Here is a 14,215-nt window from a genome sequence, read left to right as displayed (position 1 = left end):
GCCGTACAAATTCCACGATGCGGCGTGAAAAATCCGAAAACCACACAGAGACGTTTCTGGAAATTATGCATAATGAATTTTCTAGTTTTTTTTAACCAATAGAACGAGATTGGAAATTTGGAAATTAATTCAATCACGTATCATTAAGTATCACGGAGTTGTAATTTCACTAAATTTTTTTAAGAAGCAATAATTAACGTAGCAATAACAGTATTACGGTAGCTTAGATAGAACTGGCAAATCTGAACGGTTTTCACTTAAGGAATTTATCAAAACTTGTACTCCGCCGCGGCAAAAAGTAGTTCTTTTCTTTTTGACGCTTAAATAAGACAAAACTAACACAAGTATTTGCCAAATTACATATAATTATTTCTTTCTATTGCCATAATATAGAAGTTTTTAATTAAAGCTCATCAAATTAGAATATTGGTTTATTTGGAATTATATATATATATATATATATATATATATATATATATATATATATATATATATATATATATATATATATATATTTGAGATGCGTGTTAGGGTTTCAAGGTGCCCAGGGTATCTATATATATTACAATAAAAATAATTTAACGTTTAGAAAATTCTATATAACGAAATCATGTCCAATAAATTTTAAACGTTTGACGAAATCGATTGGAAATTTTGGTAGTTTTACGAAAGGGATCAGAAATGTCGTATATATAACGATAAAGGGTTACGTACTGGTTCAATCGGAAGTTACGAACGCTGAAGGTGATACAATAGTAACAATGTCGAGCGTCGAAATTCATCCCCAAATTCCATCGCTATGCCATTGTATCTAGTGACACCATAAGTAACGTAATAGTCGCGTATAATCTGAATTGGACATTTTCCCGTGTCAGTGGGTACAATCATACACACGTGTGAATCAAAAATCCTATACCTTGCGCAAAACCGAGATTTCAGAAAGATTTTAATACAACCGGTAGGCGAGGATATAAGGGACAATCTAAAAGACAGCGCGTTTGATAGGGAAAAATAGGGTAAAGTTTGCGGTACACCGTAGCAATGTCTAAGCTTTGGCAAATGGGTATACGTTGAGGGACAGAAGGGAACCATGCATAGCTTCATTCTAGATTCTATATCACGAAAATGGGCTCTATTATACACATTATCAAACCTGTAGCTTCGGAAGAAGCCAGGTGCGAGTCGGTTACAACACCCCTGGCCCTTCCAAAACGCGGGGGGCTGTACCTGGTCAATGAGAAGCGGTGTCTTTGACTTCCGTTTCCGTCCGCCCAAATCGTACCCTCACGCGACGCCTCCGTCAAAGCGCGTGGAGGGGGTAAAGTCAAACTATCTCCTCACCTTCGCGATAGTAACGGGTAACAGGCTGTTTGAAGAAAAGCGTTCTCAAAGGAAGTATTGTCGCGTATACCGGGAAGCCAGAACTTGGATTCGTTTGTTGAACAGATTTGGTCCGGCGTGTGAGACGAAAATAAGAATCGGAGGGGGTAATGGGGGTCACGATTCCGATTTTCGACTTCCTAATAAGTAGGCCAGAAACGCAGCCACCCCGAGGTCATTATATCTGCCTCTAGGAAGTTTTTGTTTACGACGAAACCTGGAAATAATGTTCCACCTTATTTCCTCTCATCGCGGTGCGGTCGACGAAATCGCCTTCAATCTGTCGGCACCGTTCACCGCTTTTATCTCGGACATCGAATGGCCGAGATAATACTGGCCAATAGCTCCGCCTTTAATTTGCCCCGAAAAGGAGCGTTTATACTGCGGTACAATTGATTAATATTATCTTTACCACTTGGCCCGCTTTTCGAGATATTTATACGATATATACATACTGGGTGGCGCGAAAATTAACATTTATCTGATTTCACGAACATTCTTACGGGGCCCTAGAGACCTACATTAGCGCGGTCATTTTCATAAATAACACGCTGTTTATTTTTCTAATGTTTTAGCCACGTTCACAAAACTAAGCTTGGGTTTTTCTATGGGTATCAAGGTACCCATCCACCGTTGCTTCGTCCGTTTTGAAATTACGATGTTGCGTATGAAAGTCAAGAAACGTTTGCCGAAGATTTGTTTTATTTCGCGCCATTTTTGGGCTTTTGACCCGCCAAAAATGGTGTTTTTTTTAGAAGCGGGGTGGTGCCAGGGACCAGCGAAAATGTTGATGTTTGGGGTGGTTTCAAAATACTGTAAAAAATGGGGGTTCAACTGGCGGCGCGTTCTAAGAAAGGAGATGAGGAGGTGGTGGTGTGGTGGTGACTGCTATCGACTAACAACCCCTTGTTTTAACCGCGAGACGCGAAAGATGGTGGGCGGTCACGGCGATGCGAGCGCGGAATGCGTCTTGGAACGATTCCTCCGAGTTGGAATAGGCGCGTCTTCGGTTTCTTTCGAGATGATTGTTGACAAAGCCCCTCCATTTCTCCAGCGATGAGAAGAACCGCCAAATGGGAGCGCTCCGTTACGACGATCACCGATTGAACCGAAAACGTTCCACCCTTACCCAACGAAACCATAAGTAACAAAATACCTACGAGTATGACACTTGATAATGGTTTAATGGCGAGGAGTCGAAAATTTTCCTGTTTTTGAAAGGAAATTTGGAATTTTTGAAATCTCGAATTTTTTATATTCATCATATAAAGTATATGGTGGAAATTCACGGATTTTAGATTTGTGGATTTTTATCTAAATTTTGTACGGTGTTTTCCCAAATGTCCGACCCCTCGTTTAATGCTAACCTTTTTTCGACGTCGATACTTACCCAACTGACGAGGAGACTACCCGAGGTGATTATCAACTAGGTGGGTATGTAGACCTTACGGTAACATGAAATTTCATCAAGGGAAAAGTTGCAATGGGCATTAGTTTTGCCATGGCAACCGAAAATGTTTTTGACAACACAGTCTGTATATTGTCCAATTGAAAATAACAATTGATCAATTTTTACATATTTTGATCAAAGTGACCAAAATTCATCAAAATATCATAAAATTCATTTCATTTGTCAATTTTGATCTGTTTTTTTTTTTGGTTTTGAAATTTGAAATTTCTTTTAAATTTTTCACAGGGGGTACCCTTAGAAGTGCTCAGATTCCCATGTTATTTTCAATGAGAAAATATACATACTGTGTTGTCAAAAATATTTTCGGTCGTCATGGCAAAACTAATGCCCATTGCAATTTTTCCCTTCGTGAAATTTCATGTTACCATAAGGTCTACATACCCACCTAGTTTCAACCAAATCGGTGATTATCACCTCGGGTAGTCTCCTCGTGAGTACTGTAATACCATTCTTGGTAGCAGCGTTGCTAGACGAATTCTGAGCTAATTTTAACATCATACGATATAGTAAGCTATTTTCGGTAATTCAGTCTGAATTACGATAACGTACGATAATTATTAAATTTAATTAATTAATATTAGTTTCTTGTTAAAGTAAAATTTTAATCAATGTGTGATAAATTAATTAAAAGAAATTATCATAACCATAAGTTATATTTCCACAAAATTTACAACACATTTTCAGGCGTACGATAATGGTTTTCTGAAATCGATAATTTTTTTATCTATGGACCGATAATTTTATTTTAAAGACCTGGCAACGCTGTTTGGTAGTAATATATTTTGCCTTGGTTAGATTTAGGCACTAGATGGCTCTTTGGTGAACTAAATCTTGATTGAGCAATAAAAAAGAATATTGGCCAAAATGTCATACTTATCGTTATTACGTTACTTTTAAAGAAATTAAAGAATTTAAAAAATATATATATTAGCACTCCTCCATCTTTAGCTATTATGTACCCGCGATTGTGAACTTTCCATGACTAAATCGGGGCTCTAGTGGAAAGCGTGGAACAAATCTCGGATTGGTTTTCTTAGGATCGCCGCTCTTTCGACAAATATTTCAAACAAACGTTATGCTTTACAATTTCTAAGACAGACGAGGCCGGATATTCTGGAAGAAAATGTATGACTAACGACGTAAGTAAATAAAGCGAGGAACCTACGCGAGGTCCACCCCGAATGCGGAGCCATATTAGGCCCTTCAGACGCCGGAGATTTCCGTAGAAATAATTCGACTTCGTTAAATGAATTGTCCCGTTGCGCACTTTGGCGAAACGAAGTATAATTATCCATAATTCAAGCTAGTAACCGGAGACCCAGGAAACACCCAACTGTCAAATTTTCAACTCGGAGATTATCTAATACGTAAAAGATTTAAAATTTTAGTCCATCAGGGACACGTGTTGCTATTATTAAATATTTGGTCTATTGTAAACACGAGCTCGTCCCTTATTGCGGGGGCGCTTTCACAGTCCTGTCGAGGGGGTGTACTGGGATCTACTTTTTTGACTGCGAGGACCGCGTCACCCCGCTCGTAAGTATCCCGATTGCGATTAAACTAAAGTACACCTGTCAAAGTGATCCCATTGCATCCAGAGAGAGAGAGAGAGGGTGGTGGTTGAACGGGGCCTCCTTGGCACTTAGCGCAAGTGGCAACGGCACGCGCCCGCCAGACATTGACGGCTTTCATCTTTGACCGTCGCGCGATGTCTTCTGACGGGTGCCCGACCCGCCCCGTCTTCGCTACAAATTTAAACTCTTAAAAGCAAACTGTTACCGCGGTAAAACGGCGAGGAGTAATTATGGGCTATAAATAAGTTTTAAATTATAAATAATATGAACGCCAAAATAATCCAAAAGCCCCACCGCCGTAGGCAAATTGAAAGAACAGATTTATAACTCTCAATTTTCCTATTAAAATCAATTCGCTAAATATAAGCGGCTGGGGTTTTTTATTGTTAATTTCCTTTTAAGAAGAATCAGAGCCCGAAGGAACCGATTTCGATCAACACCCTCCTCCGCGAGTTCCCTGCCGTATATCGCAATTTAGCTCCCTGTTAATTCCCAGAGCCCTTAAAAGCCCGTAAATGAGTCCGAGGGGAAAAATACGCCGTATTAATGGGAATATATCGCGATAATAATATCGCGAAACAAAGAACCCCGTCTGGAATATGAAATATAAGGTTTCCTCCGAAATCTCGCGGGATTAGCAAATGTAACGTATCAAATCGAGCCTTTTGGGCATAGAGTAAGGTGGGGTGGGTCGGAACGGGGATAAATATATATTAGAAATCAGCGCGAGCAACGAGCGACACTATAGAAGGTTCGCTCGCTCCAATTCTCGTGGGAAAGAAACAACGCGGCATCGTCGATTTCTCTCTCGAGCGTCACTCTCTTCCTCATCCTGTTCGTTAGCCGTCGCGACCGGCTATCTCGACAGCACCTCGTAAAGGGCGCTCGGAGGGTACAGTCTGCGACGATCCGTAGACGGGTCGTAGGTCCGAGCGTCAGACTCGCTTTCTCCCGCGCTTCTTCAGCATCCATCGCGCGTGCGCAGTGGACGGGGAGCGCCGATACGTTGGAGATTAATGTATTTTCGCGACTCGCATTAATCCGACACATCCTGTCGCGAAGAGGGCTTTACTGCCGTTTTTCTGTTTCGCCAAATTTGGGTGCCCTTGTTTTTCTATTATTGTAGCGATCCCCGAGACCTTCCTACAAGAGCGAATACATTACGCACACGCTACTCCAAAAACGAGTTATATTAAAACTTCCAATAGCGTTAATTTAGGATCGTCTATTGTTCGGAAGAGATAGAACGTCAATTTTGAACTCGACCGCGAATGGAATTGGAAATGGGCTGAGTCCCGTCGGGGAATGATTTGACAACTTTGGAGGGTTTTAATACGATTGAGTGGATAGAGTTCGTCAACACCGACGTGAAACAATGATTCTTATTTCGGTTGTGGGTGTTCCGATTTTGCGCCTCTACGCGCTCGAATTTGTTTCGCGCGATTGTTTTAATTGAAATCGTGGGTTTCCGAAATTCGCTAAACGCAATTTTAAATAATTAATGCGGATGCTTATTAAAATTAATAAAAATGGCCAAGGTTTTCTCGTTCCGCGTTTCAATAATAATAAATTAAAACTAACGAACGACTGAAGAAGAGCCTCGGCTCGAAACGTCTTGTATAAAATAAGTTTTATCTTCTAATACCATGCCGTTTTCTCTGAATTAAACATAATTTCTAATAAGAAATATATCTTTACAACGTTATCAGATTGGATTGGAATAGACAATATCAATTTATACATTGGAGAAACCAAATGTTCAATTACCGATAGAATTAAAGAACATAAAATTTGTGTAAGGAACTGTGATTTGACAAATAGTATTGCGAAACATATTTGGGAAAATGACTCTCACTCGATAAAATGGGATGATTTCAAAATTCTTAGGAGATAACCAAATTGGTATAAGAGGAAATTCTTAGAAGGCATGTTTATTCGAAAAAAGGGTACTTTAAATTTAGATAGAGGCTGTTCAGAAATAACTAACTGGGGTCTACTAAATGTTTAAAATTATAATTTTATTGTATTTTTATTGTAATATTTCTTCCACTTGGTATCTGTTTTGTTTCACGTTCTTTCTTTTTTTCATACATGCGCCTCACGCGACATGCTTTAAAATCTCGTGTTTTTCAAATTTATATTAATAGGCTTAAACAAGTGGATTGATAAAGGGCCACCGCTCGAAAAGTCTCCAAATAATAAATTTATACCGTGTGATCTTCTCCAGTTTCATTGTTTTTTTAGTATACTATACCATGGTTATTAATAAGTTCAATATTTAATATCAATTTAGTCTGTTACCTCTAGCTTCTTTTTGGAAATTAACTTATTTGAAATAAAAATATGGCAAACAAATTAAAAAAAAAATATGTTGGTTTTTACATTTAAAATAATAATAATCATCATCAGCTAGGCTAATACCCAAGTCCCCAACATAGGCCCAAGTCATCAAGCGACTTTATTGCCTTTAATTCAGGTGGCTGGGTTAAATTGCGTATAAGAGGGTGGTGACAAGCCCTTCATGCCACGCGAGCCAACCGCTCACTACACAATTAGTTTGGGGCCGTTTTAGCTAGGAAAAAATATCGTACACTTTAGATAAAAATGATTTTAGAAATCTTATAAAACAACTTGAAAATCGCGGAATCTGGTCGAAAATCAGTTCCAAAATCTCGAAATCTAGCTAAAATACCGGAAATAAACAGAAATTGCGTTCTCAAATCTCAAAATCAGTTTCTGATTTTTGAAATAACTTTGAGATTCAAAATCCCGCAGGAAAAGTTTGCAAATCTCGGAACCCTCGGCTCGGAATTTATGTATGTTATATTTTATCTCAAAATCTATCGTCCGTATTTCTAAATAAAGAATATTAGTCCAAAATACACCCAAAAATGTTCATAAACAGTTTTTTTAACTCAGGTAATGTAATATTAAATTTAATTTTCTTGTAGAGCTTTCCGAGGCATTGAAAAATAACTCGGTGGAAATAATCTGTTACAGTGAAGGCATATGGTCGGATAAAAAACAAACTCGTATTTTTTATAGTAAGGAGGTCAGTCACATTCTAAAGGGAGTCAGTCTATATTTCTTTATCAAAGACATGCGCGCGCTATTGCCAGTAAACAGATTGGCCCTGGGCGAGATGCAGATGCTTCGGATACATTTTTTCGGGGTCGTTTTTGATGTCTTACAAAATATGATAATCCTCGTAGATTATATACGCGTTGCTGGAAGCGAATACACTATGATAATCGCCAATATTTTCACCATTATACGAAAATTCTCCAAAAAAAATTAATTAGATATTTATATCAATGTTGTATCCGGTTCCGGTCGTAAATTTTTTTAAATCTAACATTATACTTCCTCTCTCTACACCTATACGAAATTGAAACAGAATTCGACACTTTAATCGATACATTTCACCGTTAGGATTAAGGGCATCGCCATATTGGCTCAATTCAACTTTAACAATGCATTTTAATTGAGAAAAAAAACACTCATATTACGCTTTAAAAAACCGAGGCACTCTGGAAAAACGTCAAGGCGATACGACTATAATTACCAAACAAATGAGTCAATAGCGGAAAAGGGAGTTCGCGCGCCTTCACTTCGCAGTCAGGTAAACAGAAATGCCGAATATATAATTAAACACCCGATTGCTTAAAAACCTTATACGACTGCCTTAGTGTAAAGGTACGTCTGTGGGGGAATTTGAAAATTTGGTTTTCCAACTTGTCCTACAATTTCTTTCGAAAGCTAGCCAACATTCGATTACAAACTACGCGATTAGTTGGAGAGACAAATCGGCAAATGGATGCCAAATTCAAATTCCGCGAAAAAAAGATCATATTCCAAAGTTAAATATTTTTGATATTGTACACGCCGGATCAGCTAACGCGTACTTTCCAGGAATGATTAGACCCATTATACTAGTCTCTTTTGTTCCGTAACAAAGCCTGGCACAATACTTAGAGGTATATGTATATATTTTGGACGAACATTTAGCCGTATACGAAAACTATAGACGTACGCGACACGCTATGGCGGATAAAGGCGAGGGGCTCAACAAACGAGTGATCCCCAACAGACACACCATCGTCCCCAAAGTCCTGGTACTCGTCAAGGTCTTAGTAGACGAGTCGGCCGGACCTCCTCTCCTCTTTCTGGTAACGCGATACCGTCCTCGGATCTCCGGGGGGGGGGGGGGGGGCTGATTTTTATACGTTTCAGGGGTGGGTATAGGGGGTAATGGAGGGGGGGGGGATGGCTTGAAGATCCGATATTACGGGAGCCACGCCAAAAGGGACCCGAAGTTATTTTGTAAGGAGAGATGGTAGGAGTGTTCTATACGTACGGGAAAAACATAGCAAGGGGTTCTCTCTCGTATTTTCCTGGGGTTCTGCTATGGTCATTACGAACGGGGGGTAGGCAAAGAGGGAGAGGCAAAATGCGCCTTTTTTCTCGATCATCAAAACATATTTTTTACGACTTTTCGAGTGAAAAAAGTAAAGCAGACCTTTATATCCCCGGAAAGCAGTAACGATTCTTTCGCGGAATTTTTTCTTGGCAAGGGGTGTTAGAACAATCGAAGTTTATTGTCTTAAGCAACGTGGTTTTGATCTAAATGGTGGTTGCTTCGCGCCGTTATTTGTTACAATATTAGACAGGTTGAACCACCCCGTCGAAAACGACTAGGAGGAACTTCTAGGAGTATAAATTGTAAAGAATAAAGCTACGGTTACGCGTCTAGAAGTTTAGTCTACACGTTTTCCACGAGGTGGCTTAACTTGTCTAATGGTACTGATAGTGCAACACTTGTACAAAGGTAGCCGAAAATAGACCTAATAAAGTTAACTTACAAGGAGACTACCCGAGGTGTAACTCATCGATTTTGTTTAAATTCAGGGATTAAGTAGACCTTCATGTAACTTAAAAAAACCCCCAAAAGGGAAAAAATTCGATGGGCTTTAGTTTTACCATGGCAACCGAAAACGTTTTTGACAACTAAAATATTATATTTTTCTATGTAAATTAACATGGCAAAATCAAAGATTCTAAGGGTCTCCCCCTTATGAAATTATTTAAAAAAAATTAAACAAAGTAGGTTAAATTTGGGTAAATATCTAATTTTGGGTAAATATCTAATTTTGGGTAAATATCTAATTTTGGGTAAATAACTAATTTTGGGTAAATATATAATTTTTTGTAAATGTCTAATTTTGCCATGTTAATATACATAGATAAATATATTATTTTAGTTGTCAAAAACGTTTTCGGTTGCCATGGTAAAACTAAAGCCCATCGCATTTTTTCCCTTTGGGGTTTTTTAAGTTACATGAAGGTCTACTTAATCCCTGAATTTAAACAAAATTGATGAGTTACACCTCGGGTAGTCTCCTTGTTAGTTTAATTAAGAACATCGTAATTAGGGCTACATTAAAGCTATGGAGTTACGATTTTTTTAAACTAATTTAATGATATGGAAAATAGACAGGCGAAACTTGTGGGAATGTAGATTGTACGGAATAAAGCTACGTCTATCCCCTTTTACAAGCTTAGCCTACACGTTTTTGAGGGATGACTTGATCTGTTTAAGGTTTTGTTTAGGAGAATCTTGAAGCAATTGTAGGAGGTATGGATTAGACCTCCGCGAAACGTGGCAAGAAATGAAGTAAAGCTGATTATTCGTAAGTGACAGAGAAGCCAGTAGAAACGCATTCCTAAGTAACGAACTGCCGCGAACTTACAAACGCCACGAAAGAAAACGGATTCAGTCAATGAAAACCGTGAACTAACGACTTCATTAGCTTCGACTTGAAATGGCCCCGAGACAACTTATAGAAACCTTTAAAAATTCGACATTTTGTGGGTAAAAAAACATCGAAGAGGGAGGAGAGAGAGGAAAGTTGGTCCGGGATCGAAGCGCGGAACATTCATTCTTGCAAAAATCGCGCTCTTGTCAGAGCAAATTTCCTCTCGCGAAGGAAGAGAGACTGGCCAGAACAGAGAAAGCGGACGATTGTGTCCCTATTAGAGAGATTTCTTCCCCGTACACGACCCGCTAAATTGACGGCTGACAAGTTCGTACATTAGCTACGACATCACGCAGACTGAAACCTCTCTACGGCGCTCTAAAATAACTGCCGGTTAAGTCTGTCGGCGATTATAGAGAAATCTGCGGAAAGTCAGTCCGGCATCTAAAAGTTTCAGTCGAGAACTTCAGACGATCGTTCTTGAGAAATGGCAGTCAAGAGATCAAACCCGAAAGACTCGCGAGTAATCGCTTCAAACCGAAAGGTCGCGACCCCGTCCAGGCTATCGATGGGGGGGGGGGCGTAGGGTTGAAAGCTCACCATCAAATCCGCCCTCCTTCGCGCACCCTCGAAACCGCGAGTGAGCCTTGAGGGTCGTTGCACGCGGGGAGGTTAGACCATTATCGGAATTTTTGGTTTACGCGAGAGGGGGTACCATCGAAATCAACTTGATTAAAAAAGTCGACGCTAATAAAGATTAAAAACAGTCCCTATCTGTTTTCTCCCCAAAACGCCACGATCGAGATGATCTCATTTTTTTTTGTTCCATTCCTAGAATCGCGTAGAAAACTAGTTTATATATAAATCTCCGCCTGAGGTGGACGCTCGATGGTGTCGTGTTTGATTGAAGTAAAGCCCCGAAAACGGAACGAGAGCGTCTTCGCCCTTCGAATGCGGGTTACAGGGTCATTCCTACCAGAAGACTTTTACTCGCTCGCGTGCTTAGAATTTCTAATCACCCCCTTTAAGAAATACATTTCTTAAGCCTTTGCGAATGGGACCTGTCAAACGGGATTGTAAAGAATCGATTTAAAAAGCCTATGCGTAAAGGGTTGTTAAAATTCAATAAAATAAAAAAAACACTTTGTCAAGTCGTTTTAAATTAATAGCGCGGATGTAATCGATGACCTATTAACGCGATAATTTATGTAGAAACAATGTTTTGGCACGCGAAGTCGCGAATCCTTGTTTAGGGTGATATTTTTAACGTTATTAAGATGGTCTTAAAACATTAACAGCGACGAATTGAGTATCCCACGGGCATCTTGACAGGCTTGCCACCAAGGGGGGGGGGGGGGGGGTTGACCAGGCCCTGTAATTTTTTTGACCCTACCGAAGATTATTGACAAATCATTGGAAAAAATTATCATTCGTTTAAATGTCATCTAATTTTACTTTTACTTTACAAATATGTAACAAAACAGTGTGGCCGAGCCTATCAACATTCTGAGGCTGGTGACGGTGCTGAGCAATGAAGTAGAATAAATAGAGATCCAAACAAATCGGGGATTCGCGGGACACGTTTTATTTGAGTAGGATAATTATGCTTAAGTTTCAACTTTATCCAATCGTGTTGGCGCCATCTGTTTCTATAAGCAAACACTTTTGCAACATATATTAATGTTTAGTTTTCCAATCACACGATAGATGGCGCCAACATGATTTGATTAAGTTCATTTACTAGGCCTAACTCTCCAACTCAACAAATACTGTCCCACGAAACGGTAGGTCCTGGAAGGCGTATTTGGATCTGTATTTATTTTACCTCATTGGTGCCGAGCTTCAAAAGGGTCCTCGTGACCTAGTTCTGGCCTCGTCACGGTCTCCCGTCCCTTTAGGCAAGTTCCGGACCCCAGGCTTAAGCCTACTAAGCCAAGGGGTCGGACATTTGCCTGTTTTGTGTACGGGATTTTGGATTTTTATTAAATCCAGGATTTTTTATATTGGATTTGTCATACAAAGTCTATGGGAGCTAAATTCTTGGATTTTGGATTTGTGGATTTTTTTCCAAATTTTGTACGGGATTTTTCCAAATGTCCGACCCCTCGTACTAAGCTTATTGGTTAATCCACCACTAAACATTAATAGATATATTCTAAAATAAGCTCCATAGTGGTGTTGAATTACTCGAAAGAGGCGGCTAGAATAGTTGGCACAGAGAGATAAAAGTGTACGGAGTGTCGGCACTCATGGGGCACCTTCACTGGCAGCCAGCGAAAGGAGTCCCCAGTCGCGCGATGGGCCTCTTCAGATTTTTGTTCCAATAAGGATTTGACCCCGCGCTTGAAGAAAAAACGCGCTGAACTCGCGAATAGCGATTAACGAACGGACCTCAAATAGGGCCTTCGCCCGTTAATGCGCTTTATTGGCTTTTGTGGGAACGTTCTCAACAGAGAGAAGAGACTGATGGCTAACGAAGATGACTTCCATACGCGCTTCTCCACTCTAGAAGTTTTTTCTGCGATGTCGATTTAGTAGCACCCCATAGTTTGCGCGTACAAAACGAACTTTAACAGCGTTGATAATATTGCCAAGATTATAAAGCCGCGTTGGAGAACTCCTTGTAAATCTATCATCACGATAAAACACATTAAATTTAAACATATATCGTTGTTCAAATCTACAGCTACTACTTTGGAAATTCGGAAATCTTACGTAAAAATATACAAAATTAAATAAATCTAAAAAAATAAGAAATATAACCATTTTTAACAACGGAGAAGAAAAAAGATTTTATTCAAAAACCTTTTTTGCAAACTAGGAATCTGCAGTCTAAGAATTGAAAAACTTCGGCCTTGATAGCTTGTTGCAGAAAGTTTAGAAACAAAATATCACACAGCAAAAGACAGGGAGTTTTTGTATTATTAAAAGTCGCTCGATAACTTAGGCCTAAGGTAGTGCCTTGGGTATTAGCCTAGCTAATTATTATTATTATTATTGTAAAGTATGGATTCATGGACTAACTTGGGCTCTAACATTTCAAATAATTAAAGCATCGTAGGCATATCATTATTGGACATGGCAGGGATTTAGTACACTTTGGATTTGAATAGCCCTTTTTTTCGTAAAATATCAGTGACAGAAGTTTGAAATGTTTTCTGGTGGCAGCTGAAAATTCCCTTCACATAAATGCACAATCAAGTTCGACCTCTAATTTTTTTAATTTATGGTTAATCCAAATGTTGCCCTCGATATGTCTTTATAATTCAAATTTCTTTTGGTGCAACTTCGACAAATTTTCGATTAATATTAAATTTAAAAAATAGCGTGGTAAGGACATTTTCAGCTGCAACCACCAAACATTTTAGACCGGTTTCAAGGCCAAAGTTGAGTAAATCTGGTGTTTTTTAGCAGTGCAACCAATATCAAATTTGGGTTGGATTAGTACGAAATTCTGGCAAATTTAGACTTATCATACGACCAATTTTTAACAGCGTGTAACTAATAAGGTATTGTTGAATTGTTTTTCAGACTCAGGACTCGTCGTTGGAGGACGAGTGCAATGGAGCGTGCGAAGTGCAACGAGTAAGCGACTATTTTCTTAAGAATCTAAACAATAAACTTGACCTAGAGATTTGGCAAACAATCAATCGCGATGACTAGAAATAAAATATTGGAAAAACCAATTTTAGTTTCGAGCTTGGATTGTCGATAAAATGTTTTAAAAAGGCGACAAAGTCCCGATAAAATAAGATATACACGAAATAAAATGTGGGCGGTCCGACGGCCCTGAGGAGGGCAAACCCTATCCCGGGAAAGTTTGTCAGGGATTGAAAGTTAAATAAATCATTTTGTGGAATCGACATCGGAGCTGGAAAGGCGCTCTAGACGATAAAAAATTCTGCTTTGATCTGCATCCCCGGCAGAAAAAACCACGCGCAGTTTGATCGAACTATGCACTGTTCACGGGGAAGTTTTAGTTCAAAAAATACAATTACAGAAGTCATTCGTGCAATTCACGTGAAATACGCTTT

General features: G+C 39.2%; 1 protein-coding gene across 1 annotated transcript in view; it reads left to right on the top strand.

The window, feature by feature from the left end:
* Positions 1-14,215, top strand: part of sev (receptor protein-tyrosine kinase sevenless) — a 37,688-nt gene that overhangs the window by 5,283 nt on the left and 18,190 nt on the right. Inside the window, exon 2 of the mRNA XM_090157513.1 lies at positions 13,713-13,766. Coding sequence (XP_090013639.1) covers positions 13,713-13,766 — 54 coding nt within the window. The remainder of the gene's footprint in view (positions 1-13,712; positions 13,767-14,215) is intronic.

This window comes from Leiobunum rupestre, chromosome 8 (assembly GCF_980474605.1).
Source record: "Leiobunum rupestre chromosome 8, qqLeiRupe1.1.hap1, whole genome shotgun sequence".
In the NCBI taxonomy this organism is placed as follows: domain Eukaryota; kingdom Metazoa; phylum Arthropoda; class Arachnida; order Opiliones; family Sclerosomatidae; genus Leiobunum; species Leiobunum rupestre.
Note: the sequence above shows the minus strand (reverse complement) of the source record. Positions and strands in the feature narration are given on the sequence as shown.